This window comes from Pituophis catenifer, unplaced genomic scaffold, assembly GCF_029215685.1.
Source record: "Pituophis catenifer annectens isolate HBS135680 unplaced genomic scaffold, rPitCat1.0.hap2 SCAF_2, whole genome shotgun sequence".
NCBI classification, from domain to species: Eukaryota; Metazoa; Chordata; class Lepidosauria; order Squamata; family Colubridae; genus Pituophis; species Pituophis catenifer.
The window spans coordinates 33,488,828-33,515,823 of record NW_027256882.1 but is presented as its reverse complement, the minus strand read 5'-3'; the positions used below and the strand labels follow the sequence as shown (position 1 = coordinate 33,515,823).

The 26,996-nt window shown below is 44.1% G+C and overlaps 1 protein-coding gene across 1 annotated transcript; it reads left to right on the top strand.

The window, feature by feature from the left end:
• Positions 1-26,962, top strand: LOC139312086 (E3 ubiquitin-protein ligase TRIM39-like). Its single transcript, XM_070936609.1, has 7 exons — positions 1-414; positions 12,438-12,533; positions 16,364-16,594; positions 18,940-18,962; positions 23,112-23,230; positions 24,379-24,411; positions 26,314-26,962. The coding sequence occupies exons 1-7, from the start codon at positions 1-3 to the stop codon at positions 26,826-26,828; spliced, it is 1,431 nt and encodes a 476-aa protein (XP_070792710.1). The 3' UTR covers positions 26,829-26,962.
• The last annotated feature ends 34 nt before the right edge of the window (positions 26,963-26,996 follow it).

Sequence of the window (26,996 nt, the reverse complement as noted above, 5' to 3'; positions counted from 1 at the left end):
ATGGCGGCCGAAGCGTTCTTGCCTGTTTTGCTGGAAGAACTCACCTGCTCCATCTGCCGGGGCTTTTTCCAGGACCCCGTGCTCATCCCTGAGTGCGGCCACAACTTCTGCCGGGGCTGCCTGACCCGCAGTTGGTGGACGTCGGAATTGGAGGCTTCCTGTCCCAAATGCAGTCAGACCTTCGGGATCCTCAGCCTCCTCCCCAACCGGCAGCTGGCGCGGGTGGCTGAAGTGGCCAGGCGATGCGGCGGTCCTAGGGATGAGGAAGGAGGGAGCCTCTGCCCGAAGCACCGGGAGCCCGTCAAGCTCTTCTGTAAGAACCACCAGACCCTCATCTGCGTGGTCTGTGACCGATCCAAAGAGCACAGGGGCCACTCGGTGATCCCAGCGGAGGAGGCTTTCCAGGAATACCAGGTAGGAATCAGCCAGGAGGAATCGCTGCGGAGGGGCATCCAGATCCTTGGTCTTCCTGGCAATCCTTGGACCAATTTACTTTTTCTGTTGTCCACAAACTGGGTTTAGCCTGGCGCAGATGCGAATTAGAACCAGACTGGAGAGGCGGCTCAAAGGACTTTTAATGACGTACTTCAGTAAAAGGGTCTCAGCAGCTAAAGGAGCCAAGACCCCTGAACGATGTAAACATTCAAAATATAGGGTTAAGATTAAGGTTCCTTGACAGGAGTTTCTTTTTATTATTATTAAAAAGTTTTTAAAAAGTTTTACACATGTTTTCCCCCTCTCCTCCCCCCCTCCTGCCCCAACCCCCCCTGGACTTCCCAGAGCAAATACAGGATATAGAATTTAACAAACACAAAAAAGAAACCTGAGCTAACTATCTATAGATTTATCTCCCCCTTGCACTTTAACTCCCCTTGTTCATATCTAAATATAACTATTTAAACCAATTATTGCTTGAAAGTAATCAATCCAACTTCGTTCTTATCCAGTATTCAATAATAAGCAAGTCTTCTTTCTTCCAGCATTACACAATCAAAGCCCAATTACAGTTAACCATCAGATCCCCAACCCTTACATATATTAACACATTGACAAAATATTTTAACCAATCTCAAATAAAGTATATTGTAAGAGCCTTTTTTTTTTACTTTTTACTCCATAAACTTATATTAAATCTTACTGGAAACATTCCTTGCTTAATAACTTTGCCTGAACTTATTCATCTTATTTTCTACTATATAAAATATTATCAAAAACCTTCCCTCAACCCTTGCACCACTTATATTTTCCTTATACCCCACTAGTTTATATTTTTTTTTATTGAAAAAGTTTTTCAAATACAAATTTCCCCTTTTTCCCCCCTCCTCCCTAACCCCCCTCCCCCTCCCCTCCCCCTGTGGCTTTTTCAAAATAAAACCCAAATTCATAACAGATTATATAATACTTTACCATCCCCTTACTCCATCCCCCATATGCTGACCCTTTCTTTCTAATAATATTATTATATCCCCCTTATACTATACATTTCAAAATAACATTCTACTATAACATTATATAATAACTCCTAATTTAACATAATAATATTATTATATCTCCCAGTTTAGCAATTTCTACTCATAATCTACCCTTTTTCTCCCCCCCATACATATATCTCTTAAATCAAATCTTTTATGTATATTAATATAACATTTCAAAGCAACCTTCCACTATAAAACTATATAATAAATCCTAATTTAACATTTATTCAACTCATAGTCTGCCCATTTCCTCCACCCCCATAGATATATCTCTTAACTCAAATCTTTTACATATATTCATATCTAAACATAATATCCCTTTTCTTAAACTAAACAATCAATAAGCTAACCTGTCTCCACCCACTTTCCTACAGGACTACCATACTTAATAATTCTTAATATCTTTATTCTTCTGCCCACACCACTAAAAAATTTCCCCTTATGTAAATAAAATCCCCTTAAAATGACTTTAAGCTTGTAATCCATATGATATCTTCTGTAATGTCTTTCAGCTGGATTGTTAACTCCATCACCCATGTTAGGGTAACATCACATCCTAATTCCAACAGTATGTTCAGTATCTTCAATTACCATCTGCCCCCATCAATAGCAAATATCTTCATAAAAAAAAAAAACAACCACCCGGGTGACTTTATATTTGTATTCCATATGGTGTCTATAGTAGTGTCTTTCATCTAAATTATTAATTCCAACCACCGTAATAAGGTAACAACCAGATCTTCTGCGTGCCCCAATCCCATAACTCTCTTGCCTTGTAGCTCAGCATAAACATAGTACATTTATCAAAGAATCCAAAAAAGATAGTTCCAATCCATTCAGTTTAAGGCCCTTTTCACATCCCAAAAGTACAGCACTGCAGAGGTCTGTCACTCTCCTCAAGATAATATAAACCAATACTTTGCCTCAGCTATCTTTTCATATATTCAATCATCTCTTAGATAACTGGCATTACACTGTTGTTTAGTTTAAAAGTTTTTGTTTTTGTGAGACCTGCTTCTTCTTTTCTTGACTTTTTGTGGGTTAGATCTCCATCCTGATTTCCTTTCTATAAATTGTATATCAACTGTTTGGTTTTCATGCTGATCTATAACTTGATCTTGTTGGTTTTGCTTTTGTGGCTTAAATCTCCATTCTGGTTCTATAAATTGTATATCAACTGATTGATTTCCATGCTGGTCTGTAACTTGATAAGTCATCACATTAGAATCCAGAGCCGCCTCTCTTGTATTTATAAATAGTCCAGCTGAGACCTCTAAAGGAGAATCCAGAAGCGGCTCATCTACAAAGACCTCTGTAACTTGTTGTTTTTCCATTACTTCCACCTCCTTCTGCTTATCCTGAATTTCTATCTCTTGTTGATTTTGCTTTTCTTTATTCCACTCATATATTATACATGAAGATGTTGAACCCATTTTGAGAACCTTGTAATAAAATTCTTCCACTTTTTCAACAGTATTTAGTTGATATCTTTCTCCTTGATATCTCAATATTATGCCAACTGGAACATCCACCTGAATGAGATGTTTTGTTTCTTTAGCTCAGTCACCAAAAATCCAAATTTCTTTCTGTCTTTTAACATCTTGGGCGGCAACTCTTTATATATCCAAATCTTTCTTCCATACAGTTGTAGAGTAGAATTAAAGGATTTTTGCACAATATCATTTCTTATTTCTTTATCTGTAAAGTAAATCACCACATCTCTAGGCAATTGCCTTTGCTTTGCAATCCAAGAATTTACTCTATAGGCCTTGTCAATCTTACAAAATACCTCCTCAGGATGAACCTTTAAAATCCCGGCCAGAACTTCAGCAGATATTTTTCTTAAATCATCTCTATTATTTTCCTGTAACCCTCTCATTCTAACTGCAAATTCCGTGAGCCTGTATTGCATCATTGTAACTTCTTTTTCAATCCCTTGCTTTATATCTTCTGCATTGTAAGTCTCGTGACCAGCTTCCTTTTTAGACTTTACTTCTAAACTATTGTCTTGAATATTTATCAAATCATTTTCAATTCTTTGTATTTTATTATCCAAATTATAAATCTTATCATCAACTTCCTCCATTTTAGACTCTAATAACTTGATATTTGTATCCATCTTTATAACTATTTCTGAAAAAGCATTAGTTACTGTTACAATCTTTCATTGCAAATTATCATACTTTAGTTGTATAAATTCTTTAATTTCCTGCCTAAATTTTTCAAGATTCTGGTTCACAGTCTCGTGATGTCTTGCCATTTCCTCCAGGACAAATTCTTTTAAATTAAAGCCATTCTTCTGAGTCTGTAAGCTCGAAACTTGTTCACATAATTGTAAATGGGGGAACCCCCCCCCCCCGCTGCTTGTTTGTCAGGCTTTATTAGCTTTAACGCCATCCTGCCACACAGACAAACTCTTTTTAAAGAAAGAGAGCTTCTTTCCAAACAAGATCAATATCAAATCTCCAAGAAAAAAGAAACTTAAAATAGAAATTTTTCTTCTAGATTCTAGCCAGCACTGTTTATTCCACTACTTTGTAGCTTGTTACGGAAGGACTTTAGCTTTCGGCTTTCTTCTTCTCAAGCCTCAGCGGTCGCCATTTTAAACTTTTTTTTCCTTCACTTAAGATCGCTTATAAAATCGTTAAGAATACTTGCAATTTAGGGTCCCAAGTCCAAATCTCATCCTCTTTAATTAAACAATCTGTTGATTTTCGTTGAAAGGCTTGGTCTCGTCGCCTGGCTCTGCAAAAGGCAGAGGTCTCCCGAAGCCCGGAGCAGCGGCGAAGAAAATAGGGAGCCTCATCCTGCTTCGTCCCCAAGAGTAAAAGAAAAACTCTGGGGACTTCGCAGAGGGCTCTACCTGCCCTCGCCTGCTCTATCTCACATTTCCTTATGGAAATGGAGTTTTTCGAGCCGCCTTTCAGATGTAAAGGCGGCTCTTTACGGGCGACGGGGCTGGCGGTCCCAAGGGACCGTCTGACAGCGACGGAACCCCACTAGTTTATATTTATTCTTCAACAAAGCATTATTTAATATAGTATTAATGTAATTTAAAACAAAATATAAAGGTTTAATTAATATCCTTCTTCTAACCCATAAACTTATATTGAATGATCTACACTGTCCATAACTTTCTCATCCACAATATTCAAACATAACAATACGTAATATAACTTTATCTTTATCTTTAAATACAGATTTAATCATTCCTTTTCACTATTACTATCCTCCCCAACAAAGAGGATTGTAATTTTCCCTTCTCCATTTTTTCCTGACTTTTTTGCGAACTTTCTTCTTTCTTTCTTTCTTCTTCAGTCTTATTCCTCTGCCACAATCCTGTTCTCTTTGCAAAGTAATTCCTTTCAATAAAAACACCTCTTTAACTGCGATTGGGAGTCCATTTTTGTAAAAAAGTTGTAAAGTTTCACTTCGAATCTTCCTTTTTGTATAAAGAATCCCAACGCCTCCTGACAATTTTCCATTTGTCTGTATCAAAGCCTTTGGAGGAATGTCTCTCAATATTTCCTGGTTACACTCCTTCAAGCCTCTCTGCCTTTCCTTCTTAATTTGAAGAACCTCCATTTCATTTTCCAAAGGCACAATAAACTGGGTTTTTTCTTCCGCCTCCTCATTCAGCAACTGAAATACCGATACAGTATCTTCACTTATATCTTTGTTTGGGATTTGAGTAAAATCCTTCTTGAAAAACCCTTCAATTCTTTCCACTAACGTGGAGGTAAATGATTCTAAAATTTCTTCAAAAAGATCCACAGTCAGCATTTGTGAGCCTTCATCACTTTCAGAAAAGCCAGCCATTTCCCCCCCCCAATAAAACTTTTCCTTTTATACTTTTCCAACAACTAAGTCAATTATTCCAATCCTTAAGTGGTACAAGTCTTTTTTTTTTTTTTTTAGAAATAATTTTTAAATCCTTCTCCTCTTAGAATAAAGTCCTCTTCTTTTAAGCAGGGGCTTTCAACACCACATAGTACTTTGTATCTAACTTTCATTTCTCCACGCCCCGTTAGAGTCAAACGCCATCTTACTTTCCCTTTCTCCCATAGAAATTCAGAGGGAAGTGATAGATTTTTCGGAGTTAAAGTTTAGTACTTGCAATTTTCGTTTCTCCTGTATTTGCTCTGCCAGCTTTCAAGTCCAAAATTTTTTTTTCTTTAAAATTGTGTTGCTGGGGTGGTCGCGACGTCTGGTTCTGCTTGAAGCAGAAGCGTCCCAGGTCCAGAGCAATGACGGGCTTCCTGGGGAGCTCTCACCCTTTAAGCCCCAGATTTAAAAAGAACCTGGGGCTTTTGGAGAGCTCTACCCACACCCGTCAGCTCTCTATCCCCCCTTCTCCCAGGGGGAAAGTTTTCAAGCCACTAGACAGCTGATTTTCACTGTTCTAGCAGCTCTAACGGAGTCCTGGGGCTGGCACTTGCAAGGGAGTGTCTTTTGGTGCCGCGGAGCCACTGGAAGTCCGACAGGAGTTTCTTTTGATTTCTTGTCCTGGCCTACTTTATTCACATTCCTCATGCATTGCGTATTTGTGCTAATAAGCTTTCTTATCAAAAGAGCTGTGTGTTTTATTATTATAATAAGCAAGAAGTTTCCAACGTTGATGTCTATGTGTCCCCCCATTGGTTACTGGTCTTATTACACTCCTCTGCAACTTTCTGCCTCTGTCATTCCTTTAACAAACTTCCCTAATTCCAACCTGAGACCTTCACCTCCTGCTTTATCCTCTGTGGCTGAAATTTTTCTGAAGACAGATTTACCATAGTCTTTGAATTACAACTATTCGTTTAGTGACCTTCTTACAAGCAAAGTCAATTGGGAAGCCAGAATCACTTCACAACTGTGTTACTAAGTGAACAACTGCAGTGATTCACTTAACAACTGCAGCAAGACCTTGGACATTTTTAAAAAACAGAACAGGATTTAAAAAAACAAGGAATAAAAATTGACTGGTGGCCATATTTGCAAATTAAGACAAAATATAAAAAAGACAGGGAACAATATGGTATACACGGAAAACAATTGGAATTGGATAAGATATTATTAGGACCAGGAGAAAAAATGACCACAAAAATGTATAATTTTCTGTTAAAATTTAAAATGGAAGAAGAAACCGTGAAGGAAACAATGATTAGCTGGGCAAGAAATTTTGGCTATAACATTCATTTGGCTCAATGGGATAAATTATGGGAGAGAAACTAAAAACTAACAATGTCAGCTGCTTACAAGGAGAATCTTTATAAGATGTTTTACCACAAGCGAGTAAAACAAGCGAGATTGGCAAGGATGTTTTCAAAGCAGGTCCCCGGATTGTTGGAGGTACGGCCATAGCCGAGGGACCTTCTACCACATGAGGTGGACCTGCCCTAAGATTAGGAAATTTTGGTGGAAGATAAAAAAATGGCTGGAAGAGATAATTGGGTGGAAGATAGAAAGAAAACCGGAACTATTCCTCCTCGATATTTAAGAAGGGAAAATGGAAAAAAATTTACAATATATCACATTACACATACTAACTGCATGTAGACTTGCCATAACACAAAATTGGAAACAACCGGAAATCCCCTCCAGACCAATTTATAATTTAAAAAATTTATGACTGCGCAGAAATGGACAGATTATCTATGGAAATTAAGAAAAGGGAAGACACCAAGTACTATTTAATTTGGAATAGATGGTATTCCTGGCTGGAGTAAATCTAAAATATAAATGATATTTTGTTACGAAACTGAATTGTGAATAGAAGATATTGTAACTTGGATAAGGATGTAAGTTAAGACAGATAGAAGTAGAATTTGTATATGGAAGTTAATTAGGATAGAGATACTGATATAGAAAAGCTGTTACTAGTGCTTAGGTTTTGATGTGTTTGTTTTTGTTTGTTTTTGTTGTGTGTTATAGATTTTTATTTTTTTTCTTTTCTATTTTTTGTACTGTATATTTTAATGTTTGAAAATTTAATAAATATTATTTTTTTAAAAAAACAACTGCAGCAAGAACATCACTTAACTGTCTTGCTTAGCAATGGAAATTGCCTGTAGGGCGAAATAGGCTCCCTTTGCCAGCTCCCTTTCCACATTTGCTCTATGTTATGTAAATAGGTTTTCTAGGCGGGAAGTTTGAATTAACTGACCATCAGCTGATTGGCTGACCACAATCGAGAAAGAGCTGAGACCACGTTCCAAGAGAGACACGGAGCGACCGCATCCTGAATCCAGCCAGGCGAGCAAGCAGAGCACAGGAGAATCACGAGACGATGTCTGCCTACACACCGCCAGCGCCTTTCAAGCCCAAGGAGGAAAAGTGGGGATTCTACTTGTCCCGGTTCGAGTGTTTCATGGTGGCCAACGACCTGCAAGGGCTACCGGACGTTCAAAAGAAGACCCTATTCCTGAGCCACTGTGGACTTCGGGTATTCGACACGGCCGAAGCATTGTCGGAGCTGAATTCGGTCCACAACATTTCCTGGTCGACACTACAGACCCTGCCGAAAGACCACTATGCCCCAACGCCATCGAAGTACGTCAGAGGTACGAGTTCCGGCAGAGGCTGCAGCAGGATGGCGAATCGATCAGCGAGTATGTCGCTGCCCTGCGTAAGGCCGCAAACCAGTGCAAGTACCGAGACCTGGATGAAATGCTCCTAGAGCAACTAATTTGTGGAGTGAGGGACAGCCGACTACAACAGAGACTATTCGCGAGGTCAAACCTGACCCTGCACATTGCCCTGGACGAAGCGAGAGCCCAAGAGTCGTCCATAAAGGCCGAGAGACTACAAGGCACCATTCACGGCAGGACAGTGCAGAGCTCAGCGACCGTGCACCGGGAAGCCGTAAGCACCGAGAGCGAGAGGGAGTCTGAAGAGGAGGTCTACCGCACTGAGCAGTCCAGGATGGACCAGAGGGAAGCCAGAGACAGGTGTGCCAGCTGCGGAGGACCTCATCCCCGACAGAGCTGTAAGTTCAGGGACACAATCTGCCGTTCCTACAAAAAAAAGGGTCACATCGCTCGAGTCTGCAGATCCAAGTCAGCCCAAATCTACAGACCACGAGGCCAACCCGGACAATCTGAGGCAGCGCCGCGCCAGCGGCCCAACAAAGATGGCGGAAGCTGGAAGGGCGCGAAATTCAAAGATGCCGGGGCCTACAACATTCGCATCAGGCAGACCTGCACCTATCCGGGGGAGAAACCCTACACCACGGTCGAGATTGAGGGACGTGAGTGCCAGATGGAGATCGACACGGGATCCCCCATATCCATCATGTCGTGGGCCAATCTGAAGAAAGCCATCCCCAACGTACACAAGCAACAACTCCAGCCACAATGACGCAGGCTGAAAGACTACCTGGGCAATCGCATCCCAGTCGAAGGTAGAGACGAGTTCCAAGTGAAATATGGGGAGTTTACTGAGAAACTGCCCCTCACCATTGTTAGCGGCAAGCTCCCGAGCCTCCTGGGCATGGACTGGTTTCGAGCCCTGGGCATGGGATTCACTGGAGTAAGGAACATACGAAGCACCCTGAAGGACGACCTGATGCAAGAGTTCCAGGACGTTTTTGACGAACGGCTTGGCAAATATGTGGGGACCCCCATTTCGTTCAACCTCAACCCCAACGTTGCCCCTATTCATTTAAAGCCAATGAGGGTACCGTTCGCCCCAAACCCAAAATTGATGTCGAGCTGGACAAATTAATCAAACAAGGGGTGCTTGTGCCAATCGACCATGCCAAGTGGGAGACCCCAATCGTAACGCCAGTAAAACCGGACGGGTCAGTGTGCATATGCGCTGACTATAAGTGCACAATAAATAAGGCCCTGCAACAAAGCGCTTATCCGGTGCCCATTGTCCACCATTTACTGCATTCCCTGGGTCCCGGCAAGATCTTCGCAAAACTTGATCTTGTGCAGGCATACCAGCAACTGCCGGTAGATGGTGCTACCGCGGAAGCACAGACTATCGTAACTCACAGAGGGGCTTTCAAATGTACCCACCTGCAGTTTGGAGTTAGCATAGCCCCCGGACTTTTTCAAGGTACCATGGAGCGGCTACTACAAGGGATCCCCAGGGTGGTCCCCTATTTCGATGATGTGCTCATCACCACTGAAGATGAGCAGCAGCTAGGGGGGAGGCTGAGGAAGGTCCTAAAGAAGTTCAGAGACACGGGACTCAGGGTCAAGCGCAACAAATGCATGATCACGGTCCCTTCAGTGGAGTTCCTGGGGTACAGAGTAGATGGCACCAGCATACAGCCCACAGAAAGCAAAATCAGGGCAATCCAAGAGGCACCCACCCCCAAGGACAAGGCGGAACTACAAGCGTTCCTGGGACTGTTAAATTTCTATGCGATCTTTTTAAAGGACAAGGCAACAGTGGCTGAACCCTTACATAGACTGTTAGCCAAGAAATCCATTTGGAAATGGGGGAAGGCCGAAGACAAAGCATTCGCGGGAATTAAAAAATTGCTGTCAGCTGAGAGTTTTCTAATACAGTACAACTCCACGCTTTCCCTTGTTTTAACTTGTGACATGTCTCCGTTCGGGGTGGGAGCCGTCCTGAGCCATAGACTCCCGAATGGCCTAGAGGCGCCCATCGCCTACTACTCCCGAACTCTGTCAAGTGCCGAGAGGAATTACAGCCAGCTTGACAAGGAGGCCCTGGCCGCCGTCTCGGGAGTAAAAAAGTTCCACGAGTACCTATTCGGGAGGGACTTTGATCTGATCACCGACCATCGACTGCTCCTGGGTCTCCTTGCGGGAGACTGACCAACACCGGCAGCCCTATCGCCCAGGATGACATGCTGGGCCATCTTCCTCGCGGTATACTCATTATCGCCTGGTACATCAACCAGGGGCGGACATGGGCAACGCGGACACACTCAGCCGATGCCCATTACCCGGCAACTTAGAGGATCCCACACCCGGCATTCCCATTCTGCTGATAGATGTACTAGACTCGGGACCCATTACATCAGCAGAAGTGGCGGGAGCTTCAACCAAGGACCACGTGATCCGGATGGTCACAAGTTGGGTCATGAGGGGGTGGCCGGAAAGGATTGGGAGTGGGGAATTTAAACAGTTCGCGAACAAACAGGACAAACTAACTATGCAAGGGGGGTGTCTGCTATGGGGCGATCGGGTCGTTATTCCCTTGTGCCTAAGGGAGAAAGTGTTAATGTTGTTGCATGAGGGGCATCCTGGGATTGTTCGGATGAAGAGGCTAGCCAGGAGCTACGTCTGGTGGCCCAATATGGATGTAGACATTACCGAGTGGGTGGGGAAATGCCAGCCCTGCCAAGAGTCTAGGCCAGATCCGCCGACAGCACCAGGAAGGGAGTGGGAAAGACCCCAGGGACCCTGGTCTAGGATCCACATAGATTTTGCCAGCCCGTTTCACGGATTGATCTTCATGGTCATCGTAGATGCATTTTCCAAGTGGCTGGAGGTTAAGTTAATGAAGGCCACTACCACTGACGCAGTTATCAGGGAGCTCAGACAGTTATTCACCACCCATGGGCTACCGGATATCCTAGTTTCGGACAACGGGCCACAGTTCACGGCGACACGGCGAGGGGTACTTAGCGGACCTAGGGATCAGACATGTCCTTTCGGCCCCATTTCATCCAGCTAGTAATGGTCAGGCTGGGAGATTTGTGATATCGGCCAAGGAAGCCCTCTCACAGCTAGGCCCAGGGGACTGGCAAGAAAGGGTAGACAAATTCCTAACGGCGCAACACTCCACACCTTGTACAGCCACAGGCCGAAGCCCGGCAGAACTCTTAATGGGAAGGAAACTCCGAGGGGTGCTGGATAGGCTCAACCCCAACTACTCCCCAGAGGTTTTTAAGGGGGGGGAAGAGGAAACTCAGAGAATTTGCCATAGGAACTCCAGTGCATGCCAGGAACTATGGGAGGGGCCCACCCTGGGAGGCAGGAACAATTACAGAAATTACGGGGCCCAAATCGTACAGGGTAGACATGGGGGACGGGAGAGTTTGGCACAGACACATTGATCAACTGAGGAAACGAGTAGCCGCAGACGCCGAGGAAAGATTCGACGAACCGATCCCTGACTACCAATCAGAACCACAAACTACATCAAGCCCGGCCAGAGCGGAGGACTTAGCTGACGATTCTGGCATCCAGCGCTGCCCAATCGCAGAGGTCCGGCCCACCGGGGAAGTCGCCACCCGCGAAGAAGTCTCGGAGGTTCCATTGGCGGAGCAGGGAAAAACAGGGAGTCCCTCCGACCTGCTTGACGCCGCCCCTCTGACTGAATTGCGCAGGTCGACTAGGATACGTACACGCCCTAGTCACCTGAGAGACTTTGTATGCAAATAACACCTAAGTGACTTCTGCGAGGGGAGGAGTGTTATGTAAATAGGTTTTCTAGGCGGGAAGTTTGAATTAACTGACCATCAGCTGATTGGCTGACCACCACAGCTGCAAGGTATATAAAGGGAGCTGGCTCCCTGGGTCAGTCGCTGGGTTCTCACCATATAATAAAGAGCTGTTGTCACTCACTACTCCGGCTTGCTGCGTCCTCATTCACCCAACTTAACACTGTAGAGCGAAATTGTCATTCCTCCTAAGTCTTGAGTGCAGACCCCGAAAAACACTCCTGCTGGATCAGGCCAAACGTTCATTTCTCAGTGATGCTTCTAGGATGACTGCAACCAGCAGACTCAGGCAGCTCACTTTAATGCCATTACGTGTAGTCCTTGACTTAAAACCATTCGTTTAGTGACTGTTCAAAGTTACGACGACAATGAAGAAAGTGACATAATGTTTTTCACCCTTATGATCATTGGAGCATTCTGTGGTCACATGATCAAAATTTGGACACTTGCCAACTGCCATGTATTTATAACGATTGCATATATCTTCTAACTGGGTCTTCCCTCCGATGTAATTCTTTACAGAAAAGAAACTGAAAAGTTGTATTTTTCAGATCAAGGTTGAGGATTGCCTGAAGGCTCAGAAGGAGGAGAAAGAAAAAATAGCTACATACAAGAGAGACACAGAACAAACAGTGCAGAAGATGCTTGTAAGTATTGATCCAACAGTGAGGAGCTTCTGAGCTAATAGGAAGGAAAACACCATCTGCCATCTTTGATAATAGGCAGCCTGTGTTTTAGTACAAGTTCTGACTTAAATGAAATTCAAGTTTATTTATTTATTTATTTATTTATTATTGTGATTTATATGCCGCCATTCTCCCGAAGGACTCAGGGCGGCTTACATACAGCAATCAACAATACAAATCACAGTGTTAATTCAAATTCAAATTAAAACCCCCATTAAAAACAATTTAATATTATAGCATTGTACAACCTCACGATCAGATTATTGTTGGAACAGCCACACCTTCAGTTCGCGGGGAAAGGAGAGGAGGTCGGGGGCTATCCTGAGCTCGGTGGGCAGACCATTCCAGAGGGTTGGCGCTCCAACAGAGAAAGCTCTCCCCCTGGGGGCCGCTAGCCGACATTGTTTGGCCGACGGCACCTTGAGGACGCCTGCTCTGTGGGAGCGCACAGGATGGTGGGAGGAAGGCAGAAGATGGTCCCGTAAGTACCCCGGGCCTAAGCCATGTAGGGCTTTATAGGTAAGCACCAGCACCTTGAAACGGACCCGGAGAGCAACTGGCAGCCAGTGCAGCTCGCGCAGGAGAGGTGTAACACGGGAGTAATGAGGAGCCCCCGTAACTGCCCGCGCGGCCGCATTCTGGACTAGCTGGAGCCTCCAGATGCATCCCAAGGGCAGCCCCATGCAGAGGGCATTCCAGTAGTCCAACCGAGAAGTAACAAGGGTATGAGTGACCGTGGCGAGGGCATCTCGGTCTAGGAAAGGGCGCAATTGATGCACAAGACGCACTTGTGTGAAAGCCCCCCTGGTTACGGCCATCAGATGATCATCCAGGGACAGCCAAGAATCCAGGAGGACACCCAGATTGCGAACCCTGTTGGAGGGGGTAAGAATCTCCCCTCCGATCACTAAAGATGGTACCTCTAGATCTTGAGATGCCGGCATCCACAGCCACTCAGTCTTGGAAGGAAGTCTGAGCCTGTTCCTTCCCATCCAAGCCCGCACTGCCTCCAGACAACGGGACATCATGGAAAGGGCATCCCCAGGGTGGCCCAGGGTGGAGACATAAAGCTGGGTATCATCCGCATATTGGTGATACCTCACCCCAAAACCACGAATGATCTCACCCAGCGGCTTCATATAGATGTTAAGAAGCAGGGGGGAGAGAACTGATCCCTTAGTCACCCCACAAGTGAGGGGCCTCTGGGAGGATCTCTGACCCCCCGCCGATACAAACTGTGAGCGGCCCGAGAGGTAGGAGGAGAACCACTGCAACACAGTGCCTCCTATCCCCAACCCCCCGAGTCGCTGCAGTAGGATACCATGGTCGATGGTATCAAAAGCCGTTGAGAGGTCAAGAAGGACCAGGATGGAGGAACAACCCCCATCACGGGCCCGCCAGAAATCATTCACTAGGGCAACCAATGCCGTTTCCGTGCTGTGACCGCACCTGAAACCAGATTGGTAAGAGTCCAGGTAGTCTGTTTCTTCCAGGAAATGAGGGAATTGCTGTGCCACCACGGTCGCAACAACCTTCGCTAAAAAGCGGAGGTTGGAGACTGGACGATAGTTGTTAAGGGAGTCCGGGTCCAGGTTGGGCTTCTTAAGGAGGGGTCGAACCACCGCCTCTTTGAGTGCAGCGGGGACAAATCCCTCCCTCAGCAAGGCGTTAACAACAGCCTTGATCCAGTCTCCGGTCACCTCTCTGGCTGCAGAAACAAGCCAGGAGGGACACGGGTCCAATGCACACATGGACGCCCCCAGCCGACCCATAATCCTGTCCACTTCATCCAACGAAACAGGCTCAAACTCAACCCAGGTGTCCCCACCAAGACTAGGCCCGGTCTCCTTAGTGGACTCTGCCCAGTCAGAGTCCAACCTGGTCCGGATCTGAGTGATTTTATCTTGCAGAAACTGTGCAAAATCCTCAGCTCGGCCCTGCAAGTGGTCCTCCCTCGCTCCTGCAAGGGGTCCTCCCTCGCTCCTGCAAGGGGTCCTCCCTCGCTCCAAGGTTAAGGAGGGAGCAGGTCACCCTAAACAGGGCGGCTGGGCGGTTTTCTGCAGATGCAATGAGAGCGGCGAAATATTGTCGTTTCGCCGCTTTCATCACCACAAGATAAGACCTAATATAGGTTATTAACTATGTTCGATCAGATTCAGATCGGGAGGACCTCCAACCACCTTCCAGGCGTCTTTTCCGATGCTTCATTTCCCTGAGCTCCACGGTGAACCATAGAGTCACCCGGGATCTGCGTCGGATCAGAGGCTGCATAGGCACGATTCAATCCAGGGCCCCTACCGCAGCCTGTTCCCAGGCCGCCACTAGGGCTTCGGAGGAATCGTGGGTTAAGGAGGCGGGAAATGACCCAAGCTCCATCAGGAACCTTTCGGGTTCCATCAGGCGCCTGGGGCAGAACCATCTCACTGGTTAAAGTTAAAGACGGTGTTAGGGCACAGAACTTGTTCTTAACCTGGGGACTAAGATGTCACTATCAGCTTGCGCTGCGTGTCCGGGTGTGTCGGAAAGAAATACGCTACAGCCAGGTCTCAGTTGCTGCAATCGTTTAATCCAGGCAATCTCCAGCACTACCAGTGGCAATTCTGACATTCAATGCGAAGATACACAAAGTCAGCGTTGGGAACGGCGGCCTTCCAACGCCGTTTAAATAAGCGTGCCGGCAATTACAGCCTGTTAACACGCCCTTCTGGGTATCGCAGCTACCACCCATGCGCGAATCAGCAACCTCTCCAATTCCGGTGTCTGGCAGCAAGGCAGAAGGGCGTCAGAAACATAATGCCTCTCCCGGCCGCAGCGTGACCAACCGCCTATCATTACATCTATCACCCCCACCACTAGCGTGAATATGAATCCCCAAACCACCCCCCACAGGCCCCTCGCCGCTGAAGCCAGGTATCCTTTATAGTATCAGGATCCGCAGTCACCATTACAAGTTGGGGTGTCGAGGGGATCTCGACAGTCACCATTGACTGAATGAGTCACAGTTGGGTTAAGTGCCCCTATCCCTTTTTTTTTTTTTAATTTGATTTTATTATAACATATAGTGATACAATCGGTACATTTTCGGTTCATTGGTGCAATTATATACATATGTACATCTACATGCATTATTACTTGTCTTTCATTTGATATTGTTTCTTAAAGCTAAATTTAATTTCAAAACACTTCAAAATAATAGTACTCAACTCTCTAAGGCTAAATATAATACTATTCATATAGATTTTGTTAATTAGTTAATATTTAATCTCTATTTCCTTCTTTATTTCTTTTCCCCATCCATTCGTACCACATGTCCCACACGCTATAAAATTCCGAATCTTCTCTGTCATTAATTTCTAAAGTCAATTTGTTCATTTCGGCGCACTCCAATATTTTTCCAATATTCTTGAGGTGGTATTTGTTTTTCTTTCCAATACTGGGCAAAGGAAATTCTAGCGGCTGTCAAAATATGTATAATTAAATACTTTTTCTTTTTTGCATATTCAGTTTTCAAAATTCCCAGGAGAATGAGTCACAGTTGGGTTAAGTGCCCCTATCCCATGAGCTGTGTTTTATATAATGGGTTTGTTTTGTTTAATAAATTAATGCAAACCATATTTTATCCTATTGAAAAAATTGTGAACTCAAACATTTTTCTGTCTCCTGACTCAAATGGGTTTTTTGTCTCCTTCGGATATTCTCCCACCTCATTTCTGGATTCTTCAAGGAATCTGTTTAATTATTATAACAATTAAAATAAAAGTAAAGTATGTCTTTTGTCTTTCTTGTTCTAGGACCTCATTGAAAAAGAGAAAAAAAATGTGGTGGCTGAATTCAGAAAGCTACAATTCTGGTTAGAAGGACAGGAGAAGCTTCTATTGACTCAAATGGAAGAAATGGAGAAGGATATTATGGCAAGAAAGGAGAAGGGTTTGGCCAAGCACATGGAGGAACTGGGCTCTCTTGACCATCTCATCCAGGAGGTAGAAGAGAAGCTTCATCAGCCAGCCAGCAAACTCTTACAGGTCAGTCAGGAAGTTCAGATCACAGAATCCTAGGGCTGGAAGGGACCTTGGAGGTCTTCTGGTCCAATCTTCTACTCAAGGCAGGAGACGTCATAACCATCCCCCAAAAATGGTTGTCCAAACTATTATTGGAATCCTCCAGTGATGGAGCACACAAAACTCAGGGAGGCAGGCTGTTCCACTGATAAATACTTCTCACTGTCAGGAAATTCTTCCTTATTTTAGCTTGCATCTCCAGGTGAGCTTCCATCCTTTTTCCCTATGAGAGCCCTTCAAGTGTTGGACGATGGCTGTTGTGTCTCCCATAAGCCTTTTCTTCCTTAGGCTAAGCATACTGAGTTCCCTTAGCCATTCATTGTATGGTTTGACTTCCTGGCCTCTTACCATATTCATTGCTCCTCTCTGCATTCTTTAGCCCGTCCACAGAATACTCTTTTTGACCCTTTCCTTTTTTTTTCTTTCATAAATTTAATCAAAATTATAATAGTGAAAAGTACCAATGGAAATAAAGAAAATAGGGAAATGGAGAAGGAAAAGAGTGGGAAAGATGTGTAGGATAAAGGAAAAAGAAAAAAAGGTCTCTCAACTTTTTTTCTGCACAGTAAAATACAAAATAAAATTACAGCCTCAACGTTTTAATTTTGCATATTTAGTAAGTATTAGCCATGTCTATAGAAACAGATTAGTCTAATAAGTAAAACCAAGCATCAAGAATTCATATTTTTCTATCTCGAGCACAAAGTTTAGAAGCAGCTTCCAAGAAGCAGCAGTTTAGAAACAACAGGTTATATCCAATTAAAGCAGTCAATTTTTTCATTTTTTCTAGCTCCACTTTTTCCATCCATTTTTCTCTTGTGGGGATTGATATATATGTCCATGTCTGCATGTAGCATTCTGGTTGCATTCGACCAAGTTGAAAATCTTTTTTTCAACTCTTCATTTAGTAAACTTTTTGACTCTTTCCATGGAAAAGAAACTGGAAGGTATGAAGACTACAGGTAGTCCTTGACATATCAGCACACTTGGACTTGAAATTTCTGTAGCTGAGTGAAACAGTTGTTAAGTGAATTTTGCACCATTTTACGACCTTTCTTGCCACTGTTGTTAAGTGAATCTCTCCAGTGGTTAAATTAATAACACGTTTGTTAAATGAATCCAGCTTCTGCATTGACTTTGCTTGTCAGAAGGTCACTAATGGTGATCACATGACCCCAGGACGCTGCAACCATCATAAATATGAATCGGTTGCCAAGTGGCTGAATTTTGATCATGTGACCATGGGGATGCTGCAAGAGTCTTTTTTTTTTTAAAGTTTATTTATTTATAACACAGTAAAACAATACAAGACATACAACACTTATATACAAGACTCTTTTTACAGCTTTTTCATAGTGGTCCTTCCTTATTATTTACTATTTCCACAAATTTTACTTCATTTTATTCCAAATTACTATCTGTCCCCATCATTTCATTTACAATATATTTCTCTTTTTCATTTCAATCACTAAATTGTATTTTACCCATTTTCCCCATTATTTTTGGACATTTCTTGATCTCCCCCTTATTTTTCTTCTTCATTTTTCCTTTCCTCCAACCACTCATACCATCTATACCAAATTTTATAGTATTCTGTATCCTCTTTTTCTGCAAAAGCCTTAAGTGTGAAAAATGATCATAAATAATTTTTTTCAGTGCCGTGGTAACTTCGAACGGTCACTAAATGAACTATTTAGTCAGGGACTACCTGTAATGGCTAATATTACAGATACATAATGTAATTCAGAAAAAGCAGGAATTCAAAGTTCTGGTCAATTGTCTATATATTCTTCACAATTTTAAGAATGCCTGCTTAGGGTTCCTATCCTATATTGGAGGATGTGGTGGTGGGTATTCTTTGTAGGGTCTCCCCCTCCCCTTAATCTCCAGGCCAAGGAAAAACCCAACACTGATCACCTTCTCCAAAGTATTATAATCACCTGGATTTTCCCAAGTGCCTTCATTCTGGAAGCATAAATGCAGGTTTTTTTTTTTAATCCTATTGATGCATTTTCTTGTTTTTCAAATAGTCTTTTCTTTTTGCTATCATGTTTTATATATAAATATATATCTTCGGTAATTGTGTTGGATTCAGTCTGGGTCTAATTTTTCTTAGACAAGAAAGTAAAAACAATACCACTCTAAAAGAGGGGGGGAAAGAGCAATGGATTTTTTTTAAAAAAATGGAAGTATTTTATATGTCTGTTAGTGTATGGTTGTCCAGACACTCATTTATTTTGTGACTGTAAGAATTTAATTTTCTGCCTAGGAAATGGCTCCTTTCAGTGCTTTGTCTATTTATTTTTTAGGACATTGGAAGCATCTTGAAGAAGTAAGTAAATCCACCCTTTTCTTTACAGTCTCAGAGATCAGCAGCTCCTCCAGCAGTTTTCCTATTTTGGAAAGTTCTGTTTGTATTTAGCAGTATTTCATACTGTATTTCAGGGCTTTTTAGATATTTGTTCAGACAACCTCAACACAATATAATTAGCAATATTTGATATGATCAATTATTATGTTGGTTGCACACTCAGCCAGAGGTTTAGACTGAATTTGCCTTTTTATCCACTTAGTGAGTCCTTCCCAAGAAGAGACAGATGTTTGATAGTTTTAAAAGTATCATTGTAGGATGTAAGCTGTTCCAAGTAATGCAACTATCATAAATACACATCGGTTGCCAAGCACCCGAATTGTGATTACAGGGACACTGTGACACATGTTAAGTGGGAAAATGGTTGTAAGTCAGTTTTTTGAGAGCCACCCCGTATAAATAGCATTGTTTGGAATAGCGGTTTGCACGACCCACTAAGGAAGACAGTAACAGTAAAATACAAAACTGTAACAATTAATTGCACATTTATTCAAAATCCAATTGAAAAATCTTTTGTTAATTCAACAAAATTGTTGAACATGATCCAGTGATACCAGGTTTTCAAAGTCTGATAATCATTTATCAAGAACCTTAGCAACTACTTACTTAGGAAACTCAGTAAAATTTAGTAACTACTTCACTGTTCAGTAAATTCTTAATGTGATGGATGGGCTTGATGAAGTGATTCCAGTTTCCCAATGTCTGGTTTTAAGCCACTTAGCAGGAGTCTTAAATCACCACGATCAGTAATCTGGACTCGATTTCTCTGCTTGGAGAGAAGTTGGATGACCACACTGAAACCACGTTCCACCAAATATGATGTTGGAAATGAAACAAGGAGCTTCTTAACCACTGTCCATAGTGCAGGATAGCGATCAGAAATTTCCTTCTGTAATCAAAACTCTTGGTACGATTTCTTAAACTTTCGCTTCAGCTCAATGTCATTTTGCAACTCTATTAGTTGATCCTCCACTACCCCATCTTCCTCATTATCTGAAAATGGATTTATCACCCAATCTGGAATTTCCATCAAAAGAAGATCCTGATATTGCTCAGACGTATCTTCATGCAGCATGTCCAAATGGTCACAAAAAACTTGCAGATCATCATCTTGTATCCCACCTTTCTCTTCTAGCTCGGACAAGCTCGGAAATTGGTATAGCTCGCGATGGCCTATATTGCGCTTGAATAGAGTTAACTTTGAAATAAACGTAGAGATGACAGATTTGGCCTTAATAAGATTGACCTCATTTTCTTACAACTGCAAATTCCCTTCATTGAACTTTGCAAACAGTTCTGATAAATAAGCAATGTCATGCTTGATCTCTTTGAGTTCATCATTAAAGTAATGACTGATGGCCACCGAATGTCTTCACCTCTGCAGATTCTCAAAGATTTCTGAGACCAGTGTTGAATACTTATTTCTTTATTTCTTTATAATTTAATTTCTAACCGCCCTTCTCCTGAAGGACTCGGGGCAGTGTCCAGCCAATTAAAACATAATATGTATACATCGATATGGCAACGACAGCGGCAACAGCCCCTCCCACAGCAGCCCACCTGGATCCTCGGCAGGGGGTGGCAGGCCTGGCTGGCCGCATACTAGCCACTCCGGGAAGGCCTCTGGTGATATCGGGGTCTGTGGCAAAGCTCCCGATTTCTCCAAATGCCTCTTTCTTACCGTTGTACAGGGATGGGCTGCGGTGGGCAAACTTCAAAAGTTCTTGCGCCGCCACCTGCAGCGTTTGCTTGGAGCTGGTTTGGAAAGGGGAAAAACGCAGCCGAATTAGGCAAGACACCCCCCCCCCCAGATCCCTCCAAACGGGTCTCCCTTTAGTAGCCTCCCTGCTGAAAAGCTTTCCTGCTTCTCTTCTACCTGCATTCTGTTACCGGCTCTGCACACAGGTAGCGGCTGGTGGCCCCAGGTAGCAGCGTCTTGTTGGTCTTGGGGGGGAGGGTGGAGAGCCAGTAACAGTATGCAGGTAGAGAAGCGGGAAATGCTTTTCGCGCTCCCAGTTCATTCGCTGCAAGAAAGAGTGGGCGCTCGGAAGAGCGGGCTCCGTTTGGGTGGGTGATCACTGTTGGGTCGCGTAGTTCAGTGGGGAGGCTACCGAAGGGTGACCAGTTTGGAGGGATCTGGGTGGGTGGGGGGGGGTGTCCCGCCTAATTTGGCTGCGTTTTTTCTCTTCCCAAACCAGCTCCAAGCAAGTGCTGCAGGTGGCAGCGCAAAAGCTGCTGACGCTTTGCACCACAGCCAATCCCCTTCCCACGGTAAGAAAGAGGCATTTAGTGAAATCGGGAGCTTTGTTGCCAACCCTGATGTCACCAGAGGCCTTCCCAGAATGGCTAGTATGCAGCCAGCCAGTCAGGCCTGCCCCCCACCCCACCCCGCGGGGCAGCTTACCTTGATCCTGGGCAGCATGGCACTGGCGGCAACCAGCCAGGACTGCTGTCCTGCCCAGGCCTCCCCCCTCCCCCACAGCCCTCCTCCTTCCTGGGCAGCACGTCACTGGTGGCAGCAGCCAGCCAGGCATGCTGCCCCCCAGCCCCTCCCCCCATCCGCGGCAGCCCACCTGCAACTTATCAAAAGTTAGGAAGGCAACAGCAGTCAAGCGGGCGAGGAGCAGAGCAGCTGGGCCTGGGTCGAGTGGTTCGGGCAACCAGTGACCAATAGCAAGCAAGGAGAGCAATAAGAGAGCATCCAAAAGTTCAGCCTCACACGCGTGGTAAGAGGAGCTGCCCAGTGGCATGCGCGCCCCGGGAAACACACTTTCAGTTTCTGATGCACACACGTGCACTGGCCAGCTAGTCTGATGATCTGAGCTTTGGGTTGTGAACCCCCGTTGCCTCTTAGCACCCCCCTGCTGCCCCCATTGCCTCTTAGCGTCCCCTAATTCATCCCGCCCACTTTGGGAACCACTGGTTTAATCTATGAATATCAGTTTGAGTGTTATATCCATCTTCTAATTGTTTATTTACCTCACCCATATTAGTCATCAGTCATTTGGTCAGATACAATCCTGTCAGTGTATAAGAAATTATGAGCTGGTATAGCCATAACAACAAGACAGCCAATGGAACTGTTTGGTGACTAACAAACAGGATCTATTGTGAGTCATGGGAGTTGGCTCGGAGCCTGGGCGGGGCTTAGCTTTACTGATCTGTATATACATAAGAGTTACTTTGTCCTTGCAATATAGCTTCTGTGTTTCTGAGTTCTGGTTATTCTGGTCCTGGCTTCTACTGCATGGGTATTGTATACATGCATCATGCTCTATATTATTGTATATAAAGAAGTTTCTTCTATAAATGAATCCTGCTGAATTATTTACTTGTGTGCTGGTTGGATTGCTGCAAACTCTGACAAATCCATTGTTTTGGCCAAGAGATTCACAAGTATTTTGAAGAGTACGGAGCCCAAAACTGGAACTTAGTTGCCTCTACTAGATCTCTTGTTTAAGTTGATGAAGGTAGATGAGTGCAGTTCTGGATCAGGATTCACTGAGTCGCACATGGTGCCTATATTTGAATAGCTAGCCAGAGAAATGACTGAAGCCTGGGAAACAGGGCCCTTGTCAGTCAACAGGAGTGCTGATTTCCCACCATCTTACCAGGTACTTAGGATCTGAGGACAGGGCAACACAAGACAATGACAATCAATGACTTAATAGCTGTCCATCAACACCCCACTTAACAACTAAAAGCCATACACAACCAGGCACCACATAAATACAAGGCGTCGAACAGCCCAATGCACACATTCTGGAGAGAGTGTTCCAATATTTGAGGGTCTGTCACAGAGAGAAGGGGGTCAATCTGTTTTCCAAAGCACCTGAAGGCCAGGCAAGGAATAATGGATGTAAACTGATCAAGGAGAGATTCAACTTAGAAATAAGGAGAAATTTTCTGACTGAGGACAATCAACCAATGAAACAGCTTCCCTCCAGAAGTAGTGGGAGCTTCATCACTGGAAGTTTTCAAGAAGAGGCCGGACTGCCATCTGTCAGAAACAATGTGGGGTCTCCTGCTTGGGTTGTTGGGGGGGATGCTGGAGTAGATGACCTCCAAGGTCCCTTCCAACTCTGTTATTCTGTTATTTTGTCTTGCCAGGTACCAGGCTAAGGAAACATATGAGAATCCGGTGGATTTACTTCTAGAGCCAAAGTGGACAATCTGGGATTACAGTGATATGACTGTGCTTCTGAAAAGGGCCATGAAAAAACTGAGAGGTAAAAAACAGCCGCTGGGGTTTTACACTGGATGACATTTTGAGCATCCAAGAGAGCTTCTAGGTCAGTGTCACATGGATCAAAGAGGAATCAATTTCAGGATCAGTGTCTCAGTTAGGATTGTAAATGGAGACTACCTGTAGTCTTTCTAGCCCAAACCCAAATGCACTGTTCACTGGGGAAGCAGAATAAGTTTCCACTAAGTATAATGGAATATATGCAGGTAGTTCTTGACTTACGACCTCAGTTGAGCAGAAAATTTCTGTTGCTAAGCAAGGCAGTTGTTAAGTGAGTAGTGCCCCATTTTACGAACTTTTTTGCCATATTTATTCAGAAAATGACGGCACTTAAGTGAATCGTGGTTGATAAATGAATTTGGATTCCCCCATTGACTTTGAATGTCAGAAGCTCCCCAGGAAGGTTGAAGAGGACAATCCCAGAATCATGGGATGCTGCAACCATCGTAAATACAAGCTGGTTCTCAAGTGCCCGAATTTTGATCACGGGACTGGGGAGGCTGCAACAGTCATAAGTGTGAGAACCGATCATAAAGCTCTTTTGTCAGTGCTGCTATAACGTCACTAAAAAAAAATAGTTGTAAATTGAGGACTATCTGTATATGGAATTTATTCATTTATTTTTATTATTTATTAGTCCAATTTATATGCCGCCCTTCTCTGTAGACTCAGGGTGGCTTACAATGCATTATAGCAATAGCCTGCATACTTTTTTGTATATACCTGCTTATTAGGGCTTTCCCCCCCCCCCCGCGGTGTTGTTCTATACAAAGTTGGCTTATTGCCGCCACAATCCGGGTCCTCAATTTACCTACCTCGAAAGGATGGAAGGCTGAGTCAACCTTGAGCCTGGTGAGATTCGAACTTGCACTAGTTGCAGGCAACTGGCAGCTAAGTGCTAGCACTTAATAGCACTTTAGTCCGCTGCATCACGGAGGTGCATATATAGTAGAATATATTTATACCTGATGGAATATATATAGCCACCAATGACATTCTGGCTTGTAGCTTTCCCTATTCCTTATTTCCTGATCTGAGGCCAAGGAAAGCAAACCAGGGAATCTGAGGGAGGCCCTTCTGTTGCTCCAATTCCAGGGATGAGATGCTGAATTCCTCCCTTTTCTTCCCCAGATACTCTGGAAAGTGGACTTCAACTACAGGAAGGTAAATATGAGTTATAGGAATTGGAATTCCTTGCTATTTTTAGCTCTGATGCAGTAACGTGAAGAGAAACATAATAGATCAAAAAGAAAAATATTGGATTAATCACTATATAAGACTATGGTGGTCCAGTAAACTTTAATAATTATATGATTTATGAACTATTACTTGCCATTTATATGTACAATATTAGCTAATGCAGTGGAGAAAAATTCCTTGTGTGACTGATCACATTTGGCCAAATAAAGCTGTTGTTCTGTTCTGTTCTGTTCTGTTTTACTCCTCTACTCCTACTCTGCTCCGTTCCGTTCTATAGATAGCATATTTTTTGGAGTGTAAGACGAACCTTTCCCCCCCTAAAAGAGGCTGAAAATGTGGGTGCATTTTATACTCCGTATGTAGCTTTTAGGAAGCTTTTTTCAGCTCCACCGAGGCACTAATGAAGCACTAGCAAGCAATCTTCCCAGCTTTGCCTGCTCCCTCAACTCCCTGAGTGAAGCAGTCTCCCTGCTTTGCTCCGACTCTCAGCTGTTCTTTAGAAGCTTTTTTCTGCCCTAACCAGGTACCAGCCGAGTGAAGCTTTGCCTGCTTTTCTCATTGCTGCTTCCTCTCAGCTGTGCCTTAGAAGCTGTTTTTTATCCCCAAGCAGAGGATAAAAAACCAGCAAACTAATGTGCTGAAGCTGACCAGACTAAGGACGATAGCCAGATGAATACCTGGTAGGCAGATTTTTTCCCCTATTTTCCTCCCCAAAAACTAAGCTGTGTCTTATACTCCGGTGTGTCTTATACTCTGAAAAATACGGTAATCTAACAAAATGAAGCCAATCTTGGTGTAGAATGAAATACCTGGACAAATGGGAAAATATGACCTGGGAGTGAAAGGAATCTTGAATTCCTACCAAGCTAATAACATCCTCTTGATTTTACTGCCTGACTATAAGTTGGTGAGAGACCAGGTCTTTGGGAGCAGAAATTAGGTCCTTTGGGTCAAAGCAAATAGCAAAGTTGGAGCATCAGGGTTGCCTCCACTCTGTGGGCCATCAGACTGGTGAAAGCAGAGGTTTCCTGTATAAGATCCTCCCCTTTTGTACATCCCTATGATACCCTGATGCTCGTAGAGAAAAAGACGGAGCCTCCTCACATCCCATCATGTGTCCTAAGTTACCTCTGGGGGATCCTTCTGACTTTTACCAGTTCAGAATTGAAACATGGCAGCCTCTTGCTCTGCCTGATCCTCTGGAAGAGGTGGAGCGCTATGAAATGTTTGAAGGACTTGGCCATTGTGAGACTTGTGGACTTCAGTTCCCAGAATTTCCCATCCAGGATGGCAAAGCTGGACGGTAATCAGCAGAGTGGCGGCCACATGGGAGACTAGAGACTAGGGGAATTGACCAGTGGAGCCAAGAGACGAAGAGCTGAGGGGAGGAGCCAAAAGCTGTACAGGTAGTCAACGTATCCTGAAGGTGTGCAGCTTAGTGGCAGCTGAAGGGGAAGCAGATGGACTGGAAGATGGCGAAGGCAACCTAAGTGAATGGAAGGAGAAGGCCAGAGGTGCGCTGAACAGGCCGGCAGTTAACAGAGGATGGGACTAAGAGTGTGGGAGAGCCCGAGTGCTTGGAGAAAAGGGAGCAGAGGGACCTGGACAATAGCAGCCCCATCAGCCATTGGAATTCTGTTTGTTGAAGTCTACAAGTCTTACAGTTGCCAAAGTTGGAGGACTCTTGACCAGGCAATGCTTAGGTGTTGTTTAAAAAAACAATGAGTCTTCCAGTCCTGGGGGGGGGGGGTGTTTGGAAGCTGAACTCCATTCACACAAGAGGGTTAAACTCTTGGGGGTGAAGACACAAACCAGGCCTGCAGCTGAAGCTCTTGTTCTTTTCCTTCTCTCCCTTCCCCCTTACAGTGAATGTAACTCTGGATCCAGACACAGCCCATCTTGACCGCCTTGAAGTCTCTGAAGATCGGAAAAGTGTCAAAGGAGTTGAGCCAGTTAAAGGACAATGTTTTCTCCCAGACCCTGTGAGATTTGTATTTGTGCCTTGTGTCCTTGGCTGTCAGAAGTTCTCCACAGGAAGACATTTCTGGGAAGTTATGGTAGGAGATAGAGAAGATTGGGGTGTAGGGGTTGCCAGTAAGCCAATGAACTTAACAGATGTTGATGCGCAGATCATGTTCTGGGAGTTTCGGAGATGGGGAGGGAAATACTCAGCCAAGTCTCCGTCAACACGCTCTGACCTGGTCCTGACTGAGGAGCCCACGAGGATCCGCATCTCTCTCAACTGCGAAGGTGGACAAGTGAGCTTTTTTGATGCCAGCACAGCAACTCTGCTCCATACATTCTCAGACGCTTCCTTGGTTGGAGAGACCCTTCTGCCCTATTTCTGTTTGTTCCAAGGCGCCTGCATGACACTCCCCTAAAAGAGAGGACATCCATAGACAACTGTTTGGAAAAATCCCTATTTACTAAGCAGGGATCTCCGAAAGCCTTTAAAGCAGAGATTCCTTAGCTTTTTGCTACTTCAGCTTTTTTTATTGTTCTATGCCACCCTGGTCAGTCAATCAGTCCTTATCAAGGAATAACCTGAT